Source organism: Spea bombifrons, chromosome 3 (genome assembly GCF_027358695.1).
Source record: "Spea bombifrons isolate aSpeBom1 chromosome 3, aSpeBom1.2.pri, whole genome shotgun sequence".
In the NCBI taxonomy this organism is placed as follows: Eukaryota; Metazoa; Chordata; class Amphibia; order Anura; family Pelobatidae; genus Spea; species Spea bombifrons.
In genome coordinates, this window is record NC_071089.1 from 57,564,446 (window position 1) to 57,591,714 (window position 27,269).

At 40.7% G+C, this 27,269-nt stretch overlaps 1 protein-coding gene across 1 annotated transcript; it reads left to right on the forward strand.

Annotated features, from left to right (window-relative positions):
• Positions 1–1,823: 1,823 nt before the first annotated feature.
• Positions 1,824–27,256, forward strand: LOC128483966 (centrosomal protein of 85 kDa-like). The gene is made up of 4 exons (XM_053460286.1): positions 1,824–2,142; positions 12,699–12,860; positions 26,986–27,196; positions 27,238–27,256. The coding sequence occupies exons 1-4, from the start codon at positions 1,941–1,943 to the stop codon at positions 27,254–27,256; spliced, it is 594 nt and encodes a 197-aa protein (XP_053316261.1). The 5' UTR covers positions 1,824–1,940.
• Positions 27,257–27,269: the final 13 nt, after the last annotated feature.

Below are 27,269 nucleotides of genomic sequence, written 5' to 3' on the forward strand. Positions count from 1 at the left end.
CGTAAAAGATATTACAATGGCTTTGTGAGCTCACAATAAATGGTGGAGAAGACATTGCACACATTGTTTGAAGGCGTAACTAATGTATATAATATTTAAATTTAATGTAGCTTTGGAAGAACATTCCTAGTTTTCCTCTGCTTTGATGCCAGGAAGAATGAGTTACTGTGGAAGTGTGGAAACAGGATTTAGAACATGACTCTAAGGTTTTTGAGATCCATCACAAGATTATCCATATATATTGTAATCTATTATCCTCTATTTTTATTATTATATACTTCAAAGTTATTTATTAGTGGGACATTGTTTTGCTCTTTCTTCAAATTAATTTTAAAGTAATCCTGCCTTTTACAGCATGGATGGCGAATATGTTGTCTTCCATTCTGTTTTTAAAACTTGAATTATATCGTTTAATTTACTGTAGTTTCTAAATAAATGGAAAACACATGAAAAGGGTTATGGCTTTCTCTCTAAAAATATGTTAGGGGCAGGTAGGACTTGGCCCGCAATGCCATTGTTTACCACAATCTCCCTTGCACTCTTTGCAAGGGAGATGTCACTTACCACTATATTATATTTTAGCATAACACTATACAGCCATCATATGCACTTTAATGCATGTGATAGCGGCATAGTCCCTTAAATGTACATAGAATCAAAAAAGGTGATCATTGTTAGCCTTATTTGCATGTGTCTAGCCAGAATCCCTTGCAGTGATGGCAGCACTACAAGTTTAGGATTTCTGGTTAATGTAAGTAGATTTCTGTTTAATAATGCTTCTGCTACCCCTTTTGCAAATCCATGAGGGGATACTGCAGAATCCCCCCATATACACCCCCCCCATCAATCTATTTTGTGTGGCTGTCAGCTCCACCATGGGTGCGCGTGACAGGTGCTCCCATTAATTTCAATGGAAATACTTTCCTGCCGCTGATTGGTCAGGTCTTTTATTTTACTTTTGTTTTTAATAATGTTTATTAAACTCACATAGTACTTTAATACACTTTTTACTTTAATGTGAGTGTCAGGGACATAAAACTGTCCTTTGAAATATGTGGCAACATGGTGGCACTACTTCAGGTCAGGTTGGCAGACAGTCTTGTCCCTCTCTCGGCCACACTCCCCAACAAAGGTGTCCTGGTTTGGCTACAAGACATATTGGGGGGGTTAAACTGCTGATGTTCGTGTTTCTGCTCTGCGTAGCAGTCTAACTTATACGTAATGTATGTTCGGTTGTTGAATAAAATGTTGAGATTCCCATGTAAGCTAGCAGCGCTGGCGCAACCACAGTTTTCTAACCTTCTCCATTTCTACCCCATTCGGCCCTGTTTTACAGCCCAAGTACTACTCAGATTTTTTTTTACACGTGACAAGTAATGGTTCCCCTAAGGTCGGTTCTCAAAGCAACAATTGTTACCCCATTAACATTTCGCTACCTTAAAACCTTTGTTACGCACTCTATTAAAGGGTTAATATTGGAAGATTGTAAGCGATCCCAGCCTTTCCTAGAAACCTATGCAAGGTGACAGTTACTCGGTCTCTCTGCAGAGCAACCGACATAGCTATTTAAAAGCGTTACATAACCACAACATCCGTATGTACTACTCGACTGCTTTAGACTGCTATTCCTGTACAAGTAACACTAAGACTAAACCTACTGGAGACCACCAGCGCGCTGCCTATGGAGGACACAAGTGTGTGCGGGCGCCCCCTGCTGGCCTGTGTCACAGTGAACGTGCTTTGGTTTCAGTCCTTGCTCCTCCTACTCCTCAGCCCTCCCACCCCAGCCTCGGAGTGTGCATTCAGTCCAGGCTGAGTGAAAGGCAGCATCCCGGGCCCTGCAGCGCTGGAGCCCGGCACCGGGTCACACACAGATAAGGAGCGGTTGGCGGGCATGTCTTCTTCTTGGGGGTTACTGGAGGGACTACAGGGATGTGCTCATGGTCAGGATTTGGACGAGTGATCTGCCCCCAGCTTGCCAGTTACCCAGGCCGGCCCCAGCCCTTGGATCTGTACGGAGTAGTCATTGCTTTGCCCCTGGGTGCCCTGCCTGTCTGTTCACTAATACCGGTGTGACCCCCGCAGGTATGTGGGGGAGGATGATCTCGAATTACGGACCCGGATTCAACAGTTACCCCTCAGGTAAGTGACTTCAAACAATGAGCTTCACACCAATCACTGCCCTGGGACTGGCAAGAGACCCCCTCTGTCCTGCCGGGAGGATAAAGCCCCGGTGTGAGCAGACAATAGATGCCACCAGGTGGACTGCTGTGCTGCACAGGCAGCTTGGGGATAGTGTGTGTTTGTGTGTGAAATGGATAAGACAATACTTATCTGTGTACACAATAAGCCCTAAAGGAATCGCCCCTAATAGTACTGTTAGTTATATATAACTATTTCTATTGCAGTATGGGGCAGTAAATCCATACATACACACATGCTGTGTTATAACAATACCGTTCACTAATATGTAGGGGAAACTATTTCCTCTTCCTTTCTTTTTTCTTTTCCAAGTGATCTGTTAATGAAACATGAGTCAGTAATCAGTCTTTTGTGTGACACAAAAGAAGTTGCAGGGATCCCCCCTTTGAAAGGAGTGTGTGTCAAGCTGTGCAGCCCTGCGCCTGGCACCCTGCGGTCCCCTGCAGTGCTTGATGTCTGAAATATACACATCCTGACCAGGATGGTGGTTGAAGGCCTAAATTAAACACCGGCGGGCTCTCATCTGTGAGTCGTTTCAGGGAATGGACTTTACAGCCCTGTTTTGTGTGTTGAACATGTGTGTGAGTGGCACACACACGCACACGTCTGCTACGGTTTCATTTTTCCTGGCCGTGTTGTGTGATCTATGATAAATCACACCGTGCTGCTATTAACACACAATTGACGTCAGCAGGAATTCCATGTCCTAGGGCTCTGACTGGGACAATCTGTGCTTCCTGTAGGCACTTTCAGTAGTAGAGTTCATGGTTGTTTCCATTGAACTTGGTGTAGGTAACGGTCAGTCTGTTTGTGGAGACTGTGTGCGTCTTATGCTCATTTGTGAAGCGCCATGGCAACTTAAACTGTGCTACTGTTGGCATCATCCCTGATTACGCATTCTCCATGGCATCACTGCTTGCTTCTGTATATTGGCACAGTATTGCACTCGTATTGTCGGGCCAGAGAGCAGCATAGTACCCCTTGTTGTTTACCACCCAAAAGATTTATGTTCTGTTTACGTTGATATGGTGACCGTGAGATGGCTCCTTCTCTTCCCAGGAAGGTTGAAGGAAATGGGAGGGATTCCAGGCTGTGTCGTGGACATTGTCGTCCCACATGTCTTCTCTTCAGCCCGGCGGTGCTTGTTGTGCTGAAATAATGCGGAGGCTGTCGGGCTGTTTTAATGCTTTTGGCAGACTCTGGTCCCGTGAGCTCTGAACTGACCGTACTCTAATGCTAGGTACCGACGTGGCCTAATGGGAATGTATCCGTTTTAGGCTGTCCTTATAGACGATATGAGCACATTTTTAGGCTTAAGGGAGCTTTTTTATGTATTAAAGCATTCTTGTGTTCTGCTATAATGCATTTAACACTTTCATGACTGCATCATGTTGCTTTGGACTCATCGAAAGCACCCTCCTCATTAAAGGAATCTATTCTCACCCGTATGTGGCAATAAACAAAGCCAGCCCTACACAGACTGTGCACTGTGTGAAAACTGAAACTCGTGTCTGGCCATTGACAAGGAATCCTTGTTCGTCAGGAACGCATTCGTTCTTAACTGACGCTCGCTATTTTAAGCTTTGCATTCTCGCTAAATGGAAACGCTGCAGCTAGTTGGTAGTGGGAAGCAATGGACACCCTTTATGATTGCTGCTTATAAAAACAAACAAACAAAAAAGAACCCATCTATAAAGAACACTTCTTGAGCCAGGCCTGACACAGTCATGTTTAAAAGCATATGGAGTCATCCGTTACATATCAGTATACTTGTATAGCTGTGTAGGGTTCCAATTACTTCTGCTAGTTTGTCTTGTGATCTCTACAAAAAATGCGAATTTTCTCCCCTTCAGCCTGCTAATGCGAATTTGTTTGTCCAGAGCAAACATTGGCTTTACTATAATGTTATCTTTTATGGTATCCCATTTTTGACAGGAGGTCACAGTGTATTTGTTTCACAAAAGCAATTAAACGCGTTTGTAATACATAAATACTTTCAGAATGGCTACGATTCTGTGTTCACTTCCTATTTGTTATACTTTGACAAAAGTAATATTTCATGTTTTTGTTTTAGATAGGTCATGTCTTTTCTGTGGACATAAATTATAAGGTGCTGGCCCTGAATATTGCCCTTGTTGGAAGGGCCTTCTCTCTAGATAGTTTTGCCTCTAGGGAAGGATTTTTTTTTCAAGAGGAAGATGGGCCAAACATTTATTTCGAAACTCATCATCTGCCTCTTTGCAAAACATTGTTGCTTAACTAGGTACATTTCATGCGTGTGGACTAAGATCATGAGAAACTTGGCAAATCACCATGCTAGCCTTATGAAAGAGGTTGCTTTTTTTATTTTTTTCTGTCCGGTACGTAACACCTGACTATGAAGTGATATCATCTTCTGTCTTGGACTCTTACTAATATGTATGTACCATATTGAACTTACATATACCCCTCAGAACTCATGTGTCAGGGATTTGTTTCATAGGAGAAGATCAGAATGGTCTCTCCTGACCTATGAGTTCCCGTTAACTTATGTAATGTTACTTCTTGTTCGGTGTTAGCCCAATGAAGGACATCAGCTTCCACAAAAGACTTTCCTTGGGCTAATGTGTCTGGTCTTTCTGTTGGTGGAAAGTACCCTGTTAGTAGTATGTTACCAGAAAATAAAAATAGGGACACTGTAATTATTTTTGAAAGTGAGACACCAGTTAACAGAAGTCTATTTCAGATGGCTGCTTGAAGGCCTCCTGTAGCTTCAGATATGTAGTGCTTGCAACTTGGGACAGGGTTTCTGTTCTAGTCTGAAACTGTCAACTGAAGACAGGAATAAAAGAAAGAGTAGTAAAGTTAGATTCTTGCTTATGCCAAGGAAATTGGTATTCTATATAACCAGGCTTTACCTGCCTCATCACTGTATACCATGGGATCAAAATGGATTGATCGGGGAAAAAAATTCTCCTGGAATACAGAAGGCCTTTGTGCCTTTGCTCATAACCCACATTATTTACAGACGGTTGATGTATTTTTTATTCCTCTGGTAGAGTTAAACAATTTAAGGCCTTGTTTTGCATTTCTTAGGGCTAGAAATCTTTTGCAAAAGTTCTACTCTAGGTTTCAGTGTAAGTGGTGAACACAAGCTTTTTGTAGAGCACAAATCGTCACAAGAGTGTTGCACGAGGTCTTGTTTTTATTAAGTAACGGTGATTTTGTTGCGTGGAGAAGAAAAGGCAGGCATTTTTTAAACAGCTGTCTGTGAATGTTCCTTATGATTTGGCTTGAAGACCAACACTGTTAATTCATCTAGAGGCAAACGGTGAAAAAAACTTTTATTTCCTCATTTCAGAGGCCTGTTCTTGTACACTTATGTTTAAAACCTCACTGGGGTCGAGGCAGCCAATGGGTAGATAACCAAAGGTTCGGTGATGATCATATAAAAATATGACTTAGTTACACTTGTTCTACATAAATTACAGAATGAGCAATTCTGAGGACTAAAGAGTACTTCAGCATAATTTTTTAGTCTGTAATAAATAAATTGCACTGCTCCATTCTCGGATCCCGTTTTCTCAACACTGTTGCCTGTCTGAAGCAATTAGTGTCAGGAAAGAACTCCCTTGCTGCTTAAATCGATGAGAACATTTTGTGTGCATCCTCACGTGGATCTCGTTAGTCTCCCTCAGAACTTTGGCTTGAGCCAGCGATGGAGCCGGCTGGTAGCGAGTATAGCATTCATGTTCTTTGACAAGCAGGAGATTTGTTTGGCCAGACATATCTCCTGCAAGGTTAGGAGCAGGAGAGCGAGGAAAGAGGCAGATGATGGGGAGGAATTCATGCATTTACAAGAGGGCCAAGCGGAAATGTAAAGACATATGATAGTGAGGAGTTGGAGGGAAACATTTAGGAAGTACTAGATCGTGTTGGCTTTGCACTGGCTGCTGCTTACCTCATTGTCCCTGAACTTTTGAAATATCTTAAATATGTATTTACTAAAAAAGATTTTAAAAGCTGTGATGGTGAAAGTTCTCTTTTATAAATTACACTGCTTGTTATAAAATGTGAAAGAAGCTGCAGCTCTAAAACCTTTTTATTCACCTTGTATGTCCTAAACTAAAAGCTGAAGTCAATTTCAAGTCTGTGGTTAAGTGACTAATAGCATATCTATTGGTAATATTTTTTTCCCTGCCTCAGTTGTTCTTTTTATGTTTAAGTGTCACTTGGTTCCTTTTATGAAACAAAAAACCCTTATCCTTTTCTTATTAATCACTATTCTTGATTGTTATTTATAGCTAGAGCAGATGTAAAGGCCTAGACTGGGAGACTAAGGCATGAAACGCTTTATAAGAACCACAAAAAAAGGTCAGAAGGAAGTAAATGCAAAATGATGTCATAGTCAGGACCTGCAGATACGAACCAACTATGTTTATGAGTTGGTTTAACAGTTTGTGAATTAAAAGTGGTGAGTTTGGTGGTGTTGACTTGGAATTGACTACTGTTTTCTTGTCTATTATGTTATCATTAGGTGGTTTTCTTGTCTATTATGAATTTCCCCATGCATGTTTAAATCATGATCTGCTTAAAGCTCCCCTTTTGTTCCGTACAGAAATAACAGATTATCATTTTAATTCTAGTAGTTACTTCACAGTGATGCCTTAATCCTGAGCTTTCTATATAGGGAAATCTCCTATTCAAGGAAATGGATGTTTTGTTTGTGATATAGTCACTGACCGATCAGGTGTCTCCCTATGGCAAACCACTGTCAGGGGCCAAGATATCATTTACTGTTGTCTCACTTCCCAAAATAGATTAGCATGTGTGGAAAAGTACAACGGTGTTGAAATCAGACTACTTCTAATTAAATCCCTCGTGCACGCTGTTTGTTCTCTCTCCTTGTGTGCGGAAAGGAGCTGAGCTTACCTTTTTTTGTTTCACCTTGTCTAAGGGGAGCTTGTATTTGGTTTGAAGCCATCACTTCCTGCATTTGCTAGAGTAGACGAATGAATCTGCAATTGTGCACATAATCTTTCTTCCGGATGCAAAATTATTTAATGATTTATATAGCGTCGTCATATTCTGCAGCGTTGTACAATGGGCAATGCAATCTCCTAATTAGACAGCTGCCTTGTTCTTATTTATTAATTTTTGTGACACTTTCTGTTTGGGATTGGTTTTGAATCATTCACTTGCATCATCTGTTGCTAAGCAACATGTATGAGTGTGACACACAAGATTTCATATTACTATAAAATTGCATAAGTGTTTGCAATTATGCCTAAAAAGGTTGGCCTTTGGAACCAAGATTTGTATATGGCATGATTCGATGGCTGATATGAGGGAGGGTTACATAAAAAGGGATTTTATTCGGTTCCCATTAAGGAATAACGCATGTTAAAGTACTCCCAGATTATGGATTCTTCCTTAGATTGCTCTGTTAGGAACAATACAGCAGTACTTTTTAATGCTACATTGGGTTACAAAAGTTTGTAAATATGTGCCCTTTTAGTAAATAGTCATGATTTATAATTTTTCCGATATTTATTTTATACAATGTTACTTTTTATAGCTCTTACTGGCCCGATTAAAATAATGCTCCTTATAGAAAATTACAAGGGATAAAAGATGATAAATTGTTTATAGCACAGAGAGGAGTCGCTGGTTTTTCATTTTTAATTAAGAATTTTTCACCATTTTTTTTATAATGTTGATTTTGATGACTATTGAAAAAACCAGTATTCAGAAACTACTGATATATTCAAGCTGGCACCTCTTTGAATAATGGCAGTTTCCGCTCTATTTCATTTATATATTATTCATGTTTAATAACAATTTGAAATCAATAATTAAAGGTGTAGCCACTCGCACATGACATGTGTTACAAAACATTCATCCGTGTTGGAGATACTCTTACTTAACCCACAGTTTAATTAATCTAACGGTTTACTGCCCCATACGGCCTTGCCAAACAGAAATGCATATTAATACTTAGTAAAGTTTTGCAGAGAAGAAAGAATACTTACCTTGTAAAAATGCTGCATCTATGGTAATCGCTGACAGGAAAGCATTACCGCTACATAAAATCCAATAAGTGGATTGTCTAAATACCTTTTGTCTAGAGGAAATCATAATGCCTCGCCTCTACTATGTGACTTTGTGTTCAGCTGAACAGTTAGAGACATATCTATAACACAGACTTGGGTAACTGAGTAGTGCTGTATGCCATGGTATTGTTTTAATAATGGCTTTATTAAATCTAAATGAATGGCAAAACACCAACTTACCTTCAAAGTAAAATACATAGTTAAATATAATTAGTTGACAACTGGTGTGATGCCCTAGAGGCAATCTTACTGGCATTTTGCCCTTATGTCCTTGAGGCAATTTTACTTGCATTATACAGCAATTAGCTCTTTAGGCTTAAAAAAAAAATAATAAATAAAAGTTTGGTTGTAAGTACATATCGTGCATTGTTGCCAATGTCAGGAAATCGAAATGATACAGAACTTGTGGTGGCACGGATACCATGTCGATTAGGTACCCCCAGTAAAGCAGTTTGTACCCCTGATGTTGTGTACAAAGAAATTTTTGATATGTAAGAATTATCATCCCGTCCGCCGAGTCCCGGTACTGCAATTTTTATTATCTAGTAGTTAATGGCTTAACCTATTGTGGTCTGCTGGTGCACTCATTCAGTGAAACATGCACAGAGAGGACAAATAGGGGGAGAGGCATGATGTAATGCCGCTCTGATCTAAAACCATAATGAGAACCATCTGGGCATTTGGCTTTAACCATGCACTTATGCAGTACAAAGAGATTTATATTTCCGTTCGAGGGAGCGGAAATAGAAACGGTAGATCTCACTGCTGTTTATAAGATTTTGATTGCAGCCTAAGTAAGGTCTTGTGGATGCAAAATACATTTCCCAGAGTGATGGCAGAAATACATTGTAACAATGGTTATTATGATATTATATTCCAGAGGTGGGATACAGGTCGTAAAACTAAGGAGCCAGACATGATGTTTTAGGAGACTATGATTTCCAACATAGAGATGGATTATTTTCTTATTAAATATTTAAGCATACGAAACGATAAGTCTTGGCATCAAGCAACTGCAGGTTGCAATGCTAGGAAGCTTGAACTAGTATATACATGATGGAACGTAGTAAATTTGGTGGTTGCAAAGGGCCCTGGGAACGTAGGGGACACTCTTATGTTTACTTCGATCTGAGAAAACAAGTTCATAGACGGGACTTAATTCACCTAGGAGACTATAAACTAGGGCTGCAACTAACGATTATTTTAATAATCGATTAGTTGGCCGATTATTTTTTCGATTAATCGGATAAAAAAAATGAATGTAAATTTTTCATTTATTTAAAATTATTTACTAAACAAATGATGTTAAATACAAACAGCAGAATAAAAAAACTTTGATAATACATTTCTTGTCTTTTTATTTCCCAACCAGCCCCCCAATATATGCACATTTGAGCCCAGGCTTGCTACGCTGCCTCCCAGACATGCCATGCTGCCCCCCCACATATGCCACGCTACCTACCACAGCACTCCACGCTGCCTCCCACATCTGCCACTCCACGCTGCCTCCCACATCTGCCACTCCACGCTGCCTCCCACATCTGCCACTCCACGCTGCCTCCCACATCTGCCACTCCACGCTGCCTCCCACATCTGCCACTCCACGCTGCCTCCCACATATACCACTCCACGCTGCCTCCCACATCTGCCACACCACGCTGCCTCCCACATCTGCCACACCACGCTGCCTCCCACATATGCCACTCCACGCTGCCTCCCACATATGCCACTCCACGCTGCCTCCCACACATACCACACCACGCTGCCTCCCACATCTGCCACTCCACTCTACCCCCCACATCTGCCACTCCACGCTGCCTCCCACATCTGCCACTCCACGCTGCCTCCCACATATGCCACTTCACACTGCCTCCCACATCTGCCACGCCACGCTGCCTCCCACATCTGCCACTCCACTCTACCCCCCACATGCCACTGTGCCTGATACGCCTTATACCCCCTGAAACACCACTCCATCCTCCCCAGACATGCCACCCTGCCCTCCCCACATATGCCACGCCATGCTGCCTCCCACAATGCCTCCCACATATGCCACGCTGCCTCCCACATCTGCCACTGTGCCTGATACGCCTTATATCCCCTGATACCCCACTCCATCCTCCCCAGACATGCCACCCTGCCTCCCAGACATGCCACTTCTGTACCCCCAGATATGCCACTCTACCCCCAGATATGCCTTATACACCCTGATACACCACTCCGTCCTCCCCACATATGCCTTATATACTGTATATGCCTTATACCCCCAGATATGTCACTTCACTGCCCCCAGGATTTAGATTCCCCTAAATTAACCCTAAACTCCCCATTAACCATAACTGCCCCTAAATTAACCCTTAACACCCCCTTAACCACAGCATCCCCTAAATTAACCCTAAAGACCCCATCAACCACAGCATCCCCTAAATTAACCCTAAACACACCATTAACCACAACTGCCTCAAATTAACCCCAAACACCCCATTAACCATAGCTGCTCCTAAATTAACCCTAAACACCCTATTAACATAACTGCCCCTAAATTAACCCTAAACACCCAATTAACCATAACTGCCCCTAAATTAACCTCCACCTCCCCTAACTTTCAGTAGCCCAAATATATATATATATATATATTACATACATATATACATATATATATATATATATATATATATATATATATATATATATATATATACACACACACACACACATACACATTATATATATATATCATATATATATATATATATATAGATATATATATATATATATATATATATATATATATATATATATATATATATATACTTACAGTTAGATGAGTGTCACAGCCATGTGGTTCTGGCCTGGAGAAGTAAGGGGCGGGGCCAGTTGTCACAGTGATTACAGGGAGGGGGAGTAAGTAGGAGCTGCTGCTGTGAGACGGTGAGTCAGACTAAACGGATTATATAATGAGCCGGATTTTTCAGAGCGTTTGCTCTGAAAAAACCCTCATTTTATAATCGATAATAATCGATTCAACTAATCGATAATGAAATTCGTTGCCAACGAATTTCATTATCGATTATTATCGATTTTATCGATTAGTTGTTGCAGCCCTACTATAAACCCTAAAAAGGATGAGCCAGTTACTGCACAAGCACATTTTAGGTAAGTGTAAGTTAAATGTGCTCTTCATTGGCATCAGATAAGTTCTTTATAACAGAACACTAGGGAGTGATGTGTCAATTAAAAGTAATAAATGCCCAGCATATTAAGCGGTGTGTTGATAAAGGGTAGGTTAAGGGTTTACTGTGTTCTGGGCATATGTTTTAGCTTATTGGTTGCACCTTGCTGGCTTTTCTTCCTTTGGATAAGCTGCTGGACCAGGATAATACTTTCCATATAACGAAAATGTCTTAGCAATGTTAATTTGACTTTATGGACCACAATGGGAGACCTAGGTGGCTGGACATCTTTTGCCTTTGGACTACCAAATTCACCATTGGGAAAGCAGATTTACCCATCTCAAAGCTTGTGTCTACTTTTATCCTCCTAAGACTTTGTTTAGTCCTTGCTATCCATCCATCAATCTGTCAGTCTAACTGGAAGCTAGAATAACACCTTCCACCAAAAGCCAGTCATTATAACTTTATACAATTTAAATATCTGGTTATCGATGCATTGGTATTCTCAAAACTCATTGTTGCATGGCCTTATTCTCTGGCACATATATTTCATGTCACTTATATAGGCAGGATGATTTCATGAAGTACAGCGATAAAGTGACTGTCAACAAAACCAGCATGCATCAGTTAAACATGAAAGATGGATGTACGTGACCATTATCTACACACCATCAGCTTTTTTTTTTATTGAAAAAGATTTCTGAGTGCATCTTGTGAAATTCAGTTTCCTTTGTGGGTGTCTGTATAGACCGCCTTCTGTTTCCTGTTTTCTGCGCCCGTTATAAACCCATTTTATATAGATTTAAAAAGCTGTTAAATTAATAACCAATTAGGAAGGGGGAGGTCAGTTGCTTGCTTGGATGTATTGTATACTGCACTGAAAAGACCGGAAATATGCAAATCTTTGATTAAAATATCTTTATGCTGCCGTGTATGTGTTAAAAGAAATCCTTTCTGCATGCTGTTTACCGCTAGATTTATTTTGGAAATGTAGCCAGATTAAATGTTGGGGAAAAGCCTCATTTATGTCTTCAGAAGAGGCAGGATCATGTGGCCTGAGAGAACAAATGCATTTGGTACATAGTCTTCTGTGAAATCTAGAATTGTGGACAGTTCTTACTGCTGAAAATATACATGTATATTATGTGTGTGCCACATGCAGGTTTGATCCTGTCCTGCCATGTTACAGTGATCATGTTTGATGTGACCATTCTCTTTGTGTTGTCCCCAGGCTCTGATTTCCCACCCTCAGGGTGGCTTCCTGGTTCTGATACGCTGTGGCATACTGCAGCAGGTACATCCACCGGCAGAAGCAGCCACGTACGAAGACTGAGTATTACATCTGACAGTGGAGATACTGGAATTGGGACCTCCTGCTCTGACAGCCTGGAAGGTAAGTTAGAATGTGCTTTCTAAATGTTGAGTTTTTTTTTTTTTTTTAGGCCTATAAAGGCCTATATCAGGTCTATAATTTGTTGGTCAATATGAATTGCTTTTTTCTGTGAAATGATGTTTGTAGGCTGAGACTTGTGAAGTAAAATACTCTGTAGGACCTCATTTGCACCATGCTTTTGTGTTCTACCATGCACACACACACACACACATCATTAACTTTGTTCTGTTCATCTGACGCAGTGAACCCTATTCCCGTTCTTGTTGTCTCACAAACTTAAGACTGTTGTTGCTATTCTCAGTTTTACTCTTACCAACTAGGTGCATAATCCTTATTTACTCAACCTAGTATAGTTAGCCTTCGCATTCCTTGACTATGTGTTTTTCATTCTTGTTTTATTAAATAATCACCTTTATATAAATTATCATTGCGTACCCTAGACTTATGCCAGAGTTCTTTCATTCCCATTCCACAATCTTTTTTCTTTTGATCACTTATCACTTCATATCATTTAGGTCATCCTCCATCCCAGTTACTCCACACTATATCGTTATCCTTCTTCTATAGACTGTTGATACTCCCCTTCACTTTTCTTATTCTTCTGTCAAACTTGTAGCATCTCTGAGGAGTGAGGTTTTGGTCAAATACTTCACTACATATATATAATATATACACCCTTTCGATTAAGGCAAAGCAGGAGCCTAATTCCATAAGTAGCAAAAACACACTGGTTCCTATGGTAACTACTCTAGTTTTAGCTTTTCAAACTGTGCATCAATAGTCCACTGTCTCACGAGTGCATTATGAAGTACTGGCAATGCCTGCCAGTTTATGGGTGCTTGAAGCCAATCACTGCCAGCACAAAGCTTGCATTAAAACCAATAAGGGGGGCAAACATGCATGTGTATAGCAGGTCTAAGAGCCCCTAAAAATATTGCGCAAAGTATGTTGAGCTAGAAAAATCTTTGGCTGACAGCATCTCCTGTAAGGGACAGACCTGGGGTGACTGGGAAAAGACCCAGTTGTCATGAGTCCCATTTTGAATGGGAAAAGAAAAAGGTACATTAAAATGTTACACTCTAGCAGTTGAAGTGCCCCCTTGTAAGGTAAATATCTGTGTCATTGCCATGTTTGCGTATAAACGGGGATCTCAACAGCATTGGTAATTTTTGTGAATTCCTTTTTGCGTCATTGAGTTACTTTGATCATGATTAAAATAAATCTTAAGAGGTTGATGTGTGTTCGCCTTAAGCAAGGTCATTTTTAATGTTTTAATGTATTTCACTGTGCCACCCAGACGCATAACGTTCAGTAGAACAGGAGGTGTTGTGATATTTATTACTGAAGTGCTTATTATGGAGAGAAACTCCAGTTGTAACGTTCCAATAATTAGAAAAAAAAAATCCCCAACTTGTTTGCAAGTCAGTAGGATTGTTTATTTTACTTTGAAAACATTAATCTTCCTGGCATTAGTATGCAGGCATTGTGCGGTAGTGTTTGTGTATACGTTAAGAGTACGCGGGCAGTTTAAAGAGTTTTGTTTTTTGTATTTGAAGCTAAGCTTCCTGTTTCTACAGGAAGTTCTATAGTATGTTATGATTTGCTGCTTCCTGTGTGAATATCTTGATAAACCTGTTTTTGCCAGATAATTCTACATGGGTCAGTAAGGCACAGTAACAAAAATAATTTAACTGCCGTTACAAAGTGAACTTTAACTCCTAAAAGTGCGCGTTGAATCGGAAAGCTGTTTTGGCCCTGGGTAATTGTTTTTTAGCGTAATATAACTACTATTGTAACTATTTATAATATACTACTTCTAGATGTTGATTTTGTTTGTAAATCAGAGTGTTTGATCTGTATAAATGCAGAAATGGAAGTTATTATCTTTTATTTATATAGCGCCAACAATTTACGCAGTGCTTCATACAATACATATATTCAATGGGTATGACAAGACAAGAATTGGCAGACTAAGACAAACCGATACATTAGGTGGAGAGAGCCCTGCTCGCAGTGACTGTTTTACCTCAGGGGAACAGAGCTCGGGGGCAAAGGTGGCCCAACTAGTTCACTAATTAGTTTTGTGGTATGAAGTATTTACCTCTGTCCTTAGCTCATGCTTGCCAATGCTCCGTACATTAATAAGTTTACATTGAAGTGCCGGAGGAGATGACTTGATGGGGAAGAATTGTGTAGATGTTGAGCAGGTGCTTGCTTCTGTTGTATATACAGAGGGTGGGCTTCTAATATACAATATGCTTTTATTATTAATATATGAATATGTATAAAACATGGGTGAGTGTGTATTTCCACCCACATTTGCTCTGGAAAAAAAAACTTGTCTTATAATTGAGAAAATACGGTATTTTAGTCTATGTGATTTAAGTGAAGGAAATAAAATTACAGATTGTTTAAGGTGTGCTGGCTTATCCGAGTGGAACAGCATCTTTAAATACCAGAGCTGTATGATTCTACCAAACGACTCCAACTGTTTTAGACGTTCAGGAAGAAAATGTTCACCTGCCTGGGATCGTCCTGGCCAGAATGAGCCGCATTCCGTCCAGAGCTTCGCTGTGACGTTCCTCTTTTTCTGGAATTCAAAAAATGATGCTCCTTTCACAGATGCACGTTACTGAATCAGCAACATATTGCCCTCCGCACGCAGTGCAGTAAAGTTCTGGAGCGTATTTACACCATACGTCCAAAAGGATAGCTTGGTCGAATGCCTTCAAATACCAGGGAGGATTGTCTCGCTTGTGTAGTCATAGTTGGCCTCATGAGTTTCAGGTTATACGTAAAGATGATGTTAAATGGTTCTTGTATGAAATCAAATAATACCCCCCCCCCTCAGCCATGAGTTGAACTTTGCTCACAGTGGGGAAATATAAATGTGAAAACTTTGAGTAGCATTTTTTCCACCCACTAAATTAAGTGTACGGTAGAAATATTGGTTCTCCTAGTCTAATAGATTTGACTGTGTTTTGAATAGTCTGATTGTAAGCTCAATAGCAGTGGTTTCTCTCTCAAAGCCTGAGGTTTAATCACAGCCTCATCTGACAAGGTCACCTGCGGGATGATGTTACAATGAGCTAGATTTTGGGCATTTAGGAACATGAGATGGTCTTGTGAGTCCTGGGAGATGTTCTTATGAGAAGGACATTTCAGATGACTTTTTACAAAGGAGTTCTTTTGTAAGTCATGCTGGACTCTTCTGTCTAGAAAATAAAGGTATACAAGGAATTGACACAATAGGTCATGAGTATGACATTTTAAAAATAGCCATAGCAATGCGATAAAAGTGAAGCAGCAACCTCCATATGAGTGTAATGATCTTTTTGTTACTTCTACCATGGCACCAGAATTGTTTTTTTTTTTTTTTTTTTGACTTATTTACAGAATTGTTTAATTGTATATGTATACCATTGAAATTAACCATTCTGTTAGTATCTACAATAAATGATTTTTTTATAGCTTTCTTTTCCAAATTCTTCCAGGTCAGTGTTGTTAATTGTGGCCTTTAAAGCAAGCAGCGGTTGAATGTCCCCCCCGCACTCCTGGTTCGCTGTATTGTGGTTCTGTATCAAACGCTGCAAAGGACTGCCTGTCCTCTCCTCACAATTGCTGCAAGCACCTAGCTGCTTCTGGAAGGATGGCATGGCAGGGGGCCGCTTGGGTCAGCAATTTGGAAAGCAGCAAGAATGTGTAAACATATGTTCCCACTGCTTCTCTCTGTGTGTCAAGAAGCAAACGTATGTATGTGTGTGTATATATATATATATATATACTGCACACTAGCTGATGTGCCCGTCAGGAAATTGACAGCAGGTATCCCACCCTGTTTCATATCTATCTCAAATCTGTGTGGAGTGGTTCTGTGCCTAATGCTCTCTCAGTGGTGAAAGCATCTCCCTCCACAGGGCTATGTCTGTTAGACTGTGACATCAGCGTTTGACGCAGAGTGGTGATGCTCTATACAGACAAAAGTGTTAGGACACCTGACGATTACAGGGACTTTTATGACATCACATTCTAAATACATAAATATTATTAGTTGGTCACAGCTATAACATCTCCCGCTCTTCTGGGAAGTCTTTCCACAAGATTTTGGAGTGTTTCTTTGGAAATATTTGCCCGTTCATCCAGTAGAACATTTGTGAGGTCACTGATGTTGGTGAACTGGACATCCATTCCAGTTCATCCCAAAGATTTTTGATGAGGTTAAGGTCAGGGCTCTGTACGGACCAGTAAAGTTATTCCACACCAAGCTCACCCAACCATGTGTTATGGACCTTGCTTACCAGAAGAGCGGAAGCTGTTATAGCTGCAAAGAGGGGAACCAACTACGTATTAATGTCTGTGTTTAGTGCATGTGCACAAGTCCGATACAGTCACCTCCAGTGGTACAGTTAGACTATATAGAGCAGTTCCACTTTCACCTATATAATCTTAAAAATTGCTTGCCGTTTGGTCTTGGTCATTGCCGGCTCTTGTGAGTTTTATTTTTAAATGACGACTTTCTTTGTTTTTGTTTTTCACATAAGCTTATTTTAATAAATTTGTAGCCTGTGACCTAATGTCTAAAACTGCTGGACTTGACCAGCTGCGAGGCAGACGCTGGCTGAACGGGATCTCCTTTCACACTGCTTGTTGCTATAATTTGAAATCTATTTAATCTTCTTCCACATTTACTATCGCTAATTGTAGCTAAGCCCGACTCTAGTTGTGGTGCTTTGACTGAGGCGTTGGATGTACATGCGCAATGTTGGGAAACTGAATTTGCCAAACTCCACTGGTAACATCAACCTGTGCTTAACTACATCCATTTAATAGACATACCTATGGTGTGTATACCTTATTGGTTTTCAGTCGCTGTAAAGAATGTGGTACAGCAAGCATTATAAACTGATTTCCTGACCTTAATAGGACAGTTTCATGTCTCACCAGTGATGAATGCATATTAAAGTAAAAAAAAATACAGATCCTGAGAAAAGGTTAAGATACGTTTCCCCATGGTATACACGTTAAGAGGGTTTTCAAATACATAGTGCTTATTTTAATCTGCATTGCTTTTAGGAACAGTAACATATCTGCTTTAAAGGGATCTGGCATATGCACTTTAATGCAGGGCTTGGCAAACTCCAGGTTGCCATGGTGATGAGAAATCAATTCTTGGCCCTTAGAGTCTTGCAGAACATGGTGAACATGTGCCTGGGCTGCCATCATGGCACGGCACCCAAGTGGACGATTACTGAGGTACCCTCGTTGTGACAATTCAAAAAGAGTGCAAGCTCTGGTTGAGACAGGTTTACACACAAGGTTAGGGCAGGTGTAGTGTATGTGTGTGTGCGCGTGTATACTGTAGTGTTAGAGTCAATGTGTATATGTATTAGCTTATCTAACAGATTATTGTTTAACTAATTGATGTGTTCTTTAGTAAATTGATTATCATTAATGTATAGTTCCCAAATATTTAATGGATTGATCAATACGGCTGCTTTAAGAATTGTCAGACCACAGAGGATAAGGGCAGCTGCAACTTCTAGGTCAGTGCATTAGTATTACTATTATTATGTTCTGTTTGAAGAATGCACTTCCAAAGTGTTACCATCCTTGGGATCAGGTACCCTTTGCAGGAAAACCCCCTTAGTTGTGTTTACTAATCCCCCCGTGAGTCTGTGGGTTCAGTGTCTGTATCGGTGACAAGAGAGCCATAATGTCTCTGCATCTGCCCTTTAATATTTACTGCCGTGGGACAGCTGGCATGTGAATGGAGTAGGGGGGGCATTAACTCGCGTGTGATAATTACAGCCCAGCTGGAGCTTGTATAAGGTAATGTGCTGTCGCTTTCTCATTAGTATACATTTTGTTCATGATATCGTCCTGCTGTGCTCGAAATATCTGTCTGTTACTTTAGGCTCATTTTATTGCTTTTTAGCTGCGATCATTTTTTACATTTTTTTTATGTATACATCTCTATTATGAGGTATTTCTAAGCCATATTACATCATGTCTGAGAATAAAAAGTAGAAGTAGAGGCGTTCCCTGGAGATGATCATTTCCTAGCAATCCTAGCCGGGAGAATTGGGGCTGCATTCACTAAACCGTGAGATGCAGTGAGAGGAGATTCATCCCCCTGGTTTATGACCGCCACTGAGCTTATTCCTGCGCGAAGGGCTAAACTGGGCCCTGCATCATGTTTACTTAATTCTTGAAGTGCCATCTCACACATTTAACTAAAACGATTTACTTACATAGGCTATAGAGCACCTGTGGTTAAGAGCACAACATTTGGAATGAGAAGCGATTGTAAAAGTTGACTATAGCTTGCTTTGCTTTGATGCTTTTTCCAATTACATTGTTATCGCTTCGATATTTCACTTTAGCTTTAATGACGTGTTCTGTTTTCAACTGGGCCAAAACTTTCCAACTTTTGCTAGAATAGTTTGTTCTGTAAGTGGGGAAAAATGTACCATAATAGTCTATGCAATAAGCCAAGCAGATAGCATATTTACCTAGACCTCTCTTATAAAACTATGGCCATAAACGGCAAGCCTAATGTTGCCAATAGCAATAGTATCTTAATTAGATTGGATTTTTCCAGCTGCCTGCCATCGCGCGGATGCCTTTGTCTGCCCGACGCTTCTGCCCCCTGTCTCCTGAGATCAGGTGTAGACAGCGCCATCAGGGCGATTGAATTCTTCACGGTTTCACATGAATAGGATCCTCCTTGCAGATCGGCTCTGGGGATTTGGTAATCTCCATACTGAGCTGGATGCCTATTATTGAGCATCAGTGGGAGTCAAAACTGCTTTCAAGCAGATAATGCAATCAGATGCTTTTAATTATTCTATCATGCAATTACAAGCTATTTCTTCATTTTTATTATCCACAGGCATTATAACCATGCATTTTAATTTTCATCCTCCTTTTACGAATTGCCACACACGGTGTGTTCGACCATGCGGTGGCTTTAGTGGTGTTAGCGGGATGTGTGGTATTTTATGTGAGTAATGAAATAAAGCCAGTGACTATGTAATCCTGATGTCACCTCCTGATGTCACAATGATATTGGGCTCTTTGTTGTAATTCATCTCACCCCAGGGCCCGTGTATTGACGTTCTAGATCTATACTCCCCTTATACCAAGCGTCTCGGGTGTTGCAGATGTCCTTGTTTTTTGCCCGGTTGCTCTGTTGTTGATGTTTTTATGTGCACTTTGGATGAAACCTGGTTGCGTGTGCGATGTGTCCCATTGTAAATACACGTAGTGATGTTTTCAAAGCTTAGGCCTGGATTAAAAGCAAAAAGCAAATATCCCCCATCTGGAGAGTAAATGATTATGAATAATATATATGGCATTACAGTTTTCTAAGTCATATTTTATTATTCATGAGTTCACGTTGTTCTATTGTCTAATTAATGGCAGCATGACATTTGTTGGTAGAAGGTGAGTGTTTTCCTATTTTATTACAGCATCTTAGGACTAGCAGTTCCCCTCTAGCAGCTACTATGTTTGCCAAGAACCTGAGAGGATGGTAGATAAATGGAACAGCCTCCCAGCAGAAGTGGTATAGGCTAACACAGCGAGGGAATGTAAACATGGGGGATAGGTATAAAGCTATCTTGAATCTAAGACGAGACCAAGTACTGATTAAGGTCTGAGTCCATACGTCAGGACAAATGGGCATACTAGATGGGCTATAGACCGGGATCTGGAGAGGAGAGCGGTCTGTGAGCATGAGCTGTGGCACTTCCCTTGCACCGTTTCTTTTTGGCGTGTGTGAGAAGAAGTTATGTGTGAAGAAAGACACGTATTCACATGTACTGATATCCTTTTATTCACACAGGAACATTCCATGTGCCATAGGGTGAATCTGTGACACACAGGATATGCGTCCATGTCTTCGTCAGCCGTAAATCAGATTTAACCTTTTCAATGCCAGGAAAGTCTCAAAACACTGATATCTTAAGGATGATTAATCGAAGTCATTTTAGTTATCATAACATACTCTTGTGAATATGTGTAGAGAGTCAAGTATTTGACCCCTGTTTCAGGTTTTTTTGCATATTTTTCATGAGTTTGTTCGGATTGTTTTGCGAGTTGTAGGAATTTCTAGAGGGGGATCTCTAGAGAAAAAGATCAGAACAAAACCCTGGAAGCTACAGGTCTTTCTCGCCTCTTAGGTTATCGTTCATGACCATCAGAGGGAACGCTTGCCTGGAGTTCTGGAACACTTTATGGACAGATGAGTAAGATGCGGGACTTTTATGCCACAGTTATGTCCAAGAAAAAGCAAATAATGTTTTCCGCGTTAGGAACGTTATGGCAGTGGCCAACCTGGGTGGTGGCAGTGTCATGGGTTGGACAGCTGGCCATCACTGAAGGAACCATGAATTGTGCTTTGTAGCAAAGAATGTCACGAGAATGTCAGGCCTTGCTTGTGTCAGTCTAAACCCCGTTGAGGTGGTTTGGCGGGACCTAACTGAGTTAAAGTAGTTCTGCATGGAGGAGTGGGCAACAATTCATGGAATGCACCGAGAGAGCCTGATCAGTAGCTGCAGGAAGAATGCGATAAACGTAACTTATGTTAAAAAATACATGCCATGCAAATCCGTAGTATGTTTTGTTTCTTCACTCATGTTCTCATTTATCTGTTGTATCAAACTTACGCAACTCCTATGCTACATTAAGGGTTTATCATACATCATTCAACCTATTTTATGGAGAAAACCTTGAAGTGCTGAATTCATGAAATACTTCTCATCCTCTAGAAATCTGAAAAATGCAGCTTCAGTTCTGTGTTCTTTGTGTTTGTGAGTCACTCGTATACTGACTGGAATATGCTGTTTATCAAAATAAGATGGATATTAGTTGAAGGGTTTCGGTTATTTCCTTTGTGTGATCTCAGCCGCCACACAAATTTCCGGTTACTTCTGGTTCTATAGTTTGTGTCCCCATGTTACAGAACTTCATGATTTCGCCCTTTACCTAATGTATCGATGTGACTGTCAGTTCTAGCTTTGTTATACTCCTTGAAAGTATGAATTGTAAGAAGCGCTGCGTGAATTGCTGGTGATGTATGAATAAAAGTTAATATTAATAATACCAACTCTGCAAAAAGTGGTTTTAGGAGAGGTTGCCACGCTGTGTACCCTTACATCGACATTGATAGAAAAGCTAATTTTGTCCCATACACTTCCTTTATCTGCGACTCGAAAGCTGCCGTTGTTGGTCATGTTTTATTTTGGATGGCTTTCCCTTTCCAAACACCACATTAAGCTGATTCTTTATGGCAATGCAAATGAAGTCCCATGCTCCAGTTTGGAGCTTGAACACATACAAATGGCAAATATTAAGTGTTCTGCAAACATATTATGTAAAAGCTGGGACTGTAAAAAAAAGAAAAAAAACTCAATTTCAAAAGTAACAATAGACTAACACCACCATTTTTAAAAATTATTATTAGCCATGAGGTCCCCATACAAGTAGTTCTTGTTTTGTCTGTTGATTAAGGATCTGCCTCCGCATTATTGAGTACATTATGGGTTGATTGGTTGTACATTTGACTACAGGGAGCCTTTGAAACTTCGTGTACAGCCCATGTTTGACATCATGAGCCATGTAAATTGATAGAAACAATAGCAGCCTTTTCTCTTCCTGATGGGTCACCTCAGTGCAAATGGCCGTAAAGCTTTGTATGAATGGTGTGACATTTTATCTGCATTGTGTGTGTGCGCTATTAACATTCAGTGTATAAATGAAATTCCCTTTTCCGTTCTTTAGCCTAAATTAATTAAATACAGTGTTCTCATTTTTGTTTCTATAAATGCACGCAAACTGGAGTTTTGCCACAAACGTGTTGCTGAATATTTTTCACTTGATACAGGAATAATACTGTTAACAACATGTACGTTATAAACAATAAAGCCTTATTTATAATTTTAGATTAATCAAAGGTGTTACTTATATTTCTCAGATATACCACACGCTATTTGTAGCTATGTTTTGGCTCCAGTTTGACCTGCTATGGTTGCTAAATTTCTTGTATCCACCTATTCCTCACCCAATAATCCACAAAAACCCAGATTTAGCACCTTATGTCCCATCTTGACTACTGCAACACTCTTTGGTTGGTATTCCACTGTCTCTCCTCTCTCCTCTCCAGTCCATCCTAAATGCTGCTGCTAGGCTTTACTCGTGCTGCCCCATATCTCTGGAATCTACTTCCACCGAACCTTCAGCTTTCACCCTCCCAACATTCAAGAAAAACCTCAAAACCCACTTCTTCAGAGAAGCATACCATCTTAACTGCTAGGCGTTTCTTGTCACTGATACAACCCCACAATACCTCTCACCCTTTCTCTGTGTCTTATGTTTGTCACCCCATTCCCTCAAGATTGTAAGCTTGCGAGCAGGGCTCTCTCCACCTAATGTATTGGTTTGTCTTAGTCTCCTTCAACATATGTATTGTAAGAAGCACTGTGTAAATTGTTGGTGCTATATGAATAAAAGATAATGATGATAATAAAGCTCTTTTTAGCAAATAAGGCCTTTTGTTTAATGGTATTGTTCATGCCATTAGGGTTTCTCTAAAGTGATGCATAATGGTATATGTAGTCCATAACAGACTACATACCGTATTGGCCCGAATATAGGCCGCACTTTTTTCCCCCACTTTAAGTCTTTAAAGTGGGGTGCGGCCTATATTTGGGGTCTAGCGCCCGACGCCCGGGACATGAAGTCCCGGGCGCCGGGCAGGCAGCAGGGTTAGGATACAGATCCCCCGCAGCGGTGCAGGGGACCTGCATCCTACTGTCTGATACGCTCAGACAGCCTCCCCTGCCGGCACTTTCCACGGGGGGAGTACCGGCACGGGAGGTTGTCTAAACGCATCGCACGGACGTTCACTGGCAGCGGCGATGCGCCGTTGCCGGTGAACGTCCGCACGATGCATTTTAACCCCCCTGACTTACCAGGGCAGGCTCCCGGGTGTCTTGCAGGGCCGGCGGAAGACATCTACGCAATACGCGTATACAACTTCCGGCGCCAGCACTTCCGCTGAGTGCCGGCACCGGGAGTTGTATACACGATGTGCATAGATGTCCCCCTCCGGCCTATATACGGGGGCGGCCTATATCCGAGCCAATACGGTATATGAAATTTGTTATTGATGTTTTGTGGCTGTTGCCTTTACATGTGGTATAGTGGCAATTTATGAATACATTATATAGTTTTTGGGTATAACTGATACCGTACCGTCTCTATTGATTTGCTGCTGTCTCTCCAGTACTCTTGTGAAGAATGTGTGTGATGTTAGCTGTTGTAAAGCCTGTAACTCTGGGATTAGGCGATGTTTGCCAGACCCCAAAATCCAACAGCTGTTGTACAGCAGGGCCTGATGCCCCCATTTGTCAGCCCGACACCTCCTTGCTGTATCTTCATTGTTCCGAGATGTCTGGCATAATCTTAACCCTCCTGTTTTTGCTTTATAGCTTATATTTGGAATTAATGTCATAAAGGGAAATGCCCCTTTATTTTAGACTTATTTACACAACATTATTATTTCTAGCCTATTTTTTAAAAAAACCTGACACACTATGCAGCGCTATACAAAAGGATTATCTGGGATAGAAGAAGGACTTTCAAGCACTTTTATAGAACACTGGGATGATGATGTGCATAAAAGCATATGCATTAATGTTGGCTTTACTCGTATACAGTTTTATTCACTGTAGTAACATATAATCATAAATATTAAATGCTTGTATAGTACTAGAGAAAGGGAATGTTTGTTTGACCTCTCTATAGTATGGGATAGAAACATCATTCCTCTTATGACTGAGTGCCTAAAACCTGATAGGTTGTTGCCGTAGACAATAAAAAGCTCTCTCTTCTGCTTCTAATAATAGTAGTACTGATACAAGCAGTCCCTGCGTTTCCACTCATAGCCATCCACCCCATGAAAGGCTGACGTAGAGGTCTTCCGTCACTGTTAACCCTCTGCTTTCCTCACTCTTTGTTTTCTCTAATGAGGGTGAAAAAAATCTGTACTTGTGGTATTCAGCAGTGTTGGAAGCAATTTACTGTAGTGATAAATGAAGAGACGGGATAATCCTGCCCACTTAGTGTTCCGCCATCTGGTCATGTCTGCATTTAGCTGCAGTCCCACTTGACGTTGCCAGATTTTCTCTGTTGAAACGTCTTCTGATTTTTTGTTTGTTTGTTGGAAGCAGGCTCAAAACGCAGAAGGAGAAGTGAAGGAACAAGTGCTACCCTGGGATTAGTGTTTTGGCGATCTTTAACTTGCCAATCGTTATTATATGGCCACTATTGATTTAGTATTCATAACGATTGCTATGTTGTTTGTATATAAGAGTTCAGTGCAGACCTTGATTGATAACCAATTTCCACGTCTCGGAAATGCCATCTCTCACTATTGTAAAAATAAGTAAATACGTATTCAGTCATGTGCCCTCCAGCTACATTCTATAGGATTACATAGAAAAAAAACCTTAATGGAAGTAATGTTTGACAGCAGCAGGGATCTAAACTCAGGAAACTACAGAAACGTTGGTGGCAAGAGATGCCAACAATCCCCCTTCTGGACCCAACTGGACTTGTGCTTCTTGACTAACTAAACTTTATCAGCAGAAACAAATGGACCGAAAGAAAACAAAGTGCCGATCATAACGTTCATGCTCGTAAAACAGCGTGCATTAACATACAGTGCCAAATAAAGCAGTATACTGGCTTATTCACCCTGTGTGGAATATAAGCTTCCCAGGGTGCCCGAGGGAGTGGCACGGAAAGTACAAATAAATATGGAAACCCCTTATCTCTAAACAGACCTGTTTGTCAAGAGTTGCTACGTATTCCTGCTTGCCTGCAGTTTTGAAACCCTAGCACAAATTAATGTTTTGGTCAAAGGATACACAATATTATTTATATTTATATATAATCACCTTGGCAACCAATGGGATGCTTCTACTAATTGGAGCATTCCCTTGGTCTCCATGGTGATTACGCCACTTTGCAGCACATGTACTTTTTTACACTTAACCCTCGCTGTGCAAACAAAGAACATGATGCACTTGTAGACTACAAGCAATGCATAAAAATGTTTTGCTAAATTAAGCGACTTTCTGTCATTTAATATATTTCGGAACTCTCTGCATTCTTTTCGGGACATGAATGTCTTTAATCTTGAGCTCTTTGCACCAGATGGCGCCTCAAGTATCCATGACCTCCACGACACTGTGACATTAGGGCCCAAGTGCATTCATTCTGGCCTCTTACTACCTCTTCACTAGTAGTGGAACCAACATACTCCTTGAGTTATGGCCATGTATGTTTTGCCATGATATATTGGCCATTTGTACATGGAGCATTGCACTGGTTGCTATGGTGATTGTACCAGTTTTAACACTTTGCACAAGAATTACCCGAATGACCTCCAGTATATTGAACAGGCACAATATTATGTTTCTTGTCGGTGACTATACAGCAATGTTCAGTTGCTTTGTGTCTAGCATATAAGTCACCCTCATACATCATAGTTGTATGTGTTTATACGTATACATAATATATTTACAACAACATGCTAAATTTGCCCGAGGGATATAACCCAGTCAGATATGGCATTGACTTGTTTGTTTCTAGCTTGATGAGATGGCTGCATTTAGAAAACGGCTTAGCCGCTTAGATTTGTATAATCCTGGTGGGCAATGCTGAGAAAAGCTCTTCTTAGAACTGAAGTGTCCTCACAAGGCTTGTGACCCTCAGATCGTCTTACATGCCCCTTTCTGTTGACAGAGGTTAACATGCTGCGAATATACTAGTCTGAAGTTCCATAAACATTAAAATAGAACTTGATTTCATTCCATTACTCATCATTGGAGGAAAAAAACATCTGAAATAAACTGGGACCCATCGGTTTTCCGGTCTATGGAATGGTAAAAGCTGCTCTTGCTCGGGAACGTTGTTTGTTGAGGCTTTGATATTTTAAGTACCTTAAGACATTTGTTTATGTAATATACAGCAGTGACCCACATTAAGTTTGCTCCGAATAAGAAGCTTTTATGTAGACCAATACAATTAATATATATTTTTTTATTTACTGTTCTAGATCATTCAACATCCAGTGCTACGTCTACGTTCAAACCTGTGAACTCCATGGTGTGTCTTCCCTCTACAGCCCGGTCTTCGTTATCCAGACACACAGAAGAGATGTTGGACACGTCACAGTGGGATAGCAACTACTCATTGCCTGGTGGGAACAGATGCTATGGCCTTTCTGATGCCCCACTTGACATGAAAGACTCTAGGCCCATGAAGAAGTGGTCGTCTCTGTCCAAGCTTAGCTGTTCAGATGCTTTAGGCCACGATGGCCAAATTGAGAGTTCTGGTTCC

Bases quoted from the DNA above. Each gene is read 5' to 3' on its own strand.
- LOC128483966 (XM_053460286.1), top strand. From the start codon at position 1,941: ATGGTCAGGATTTGGACGAGTGATCTGCCCCCAGCTTGCCAGTTACCC. The intron at 2,143-12,698 runs GTAAGTGACTTC...TGTTGTCCCCAG, and splicing joins ATTCAACAGTTACCCCTCAG to GCTCTGATTTCCCACCCTCA. The intron at 12,861-26,985 runs GTAAGTTAGAAT...TTACTGTTCTAG, and splicing joins CTGCTCTGACAGCCTGGAAG to ATCATTCAACATCCAGTGCT.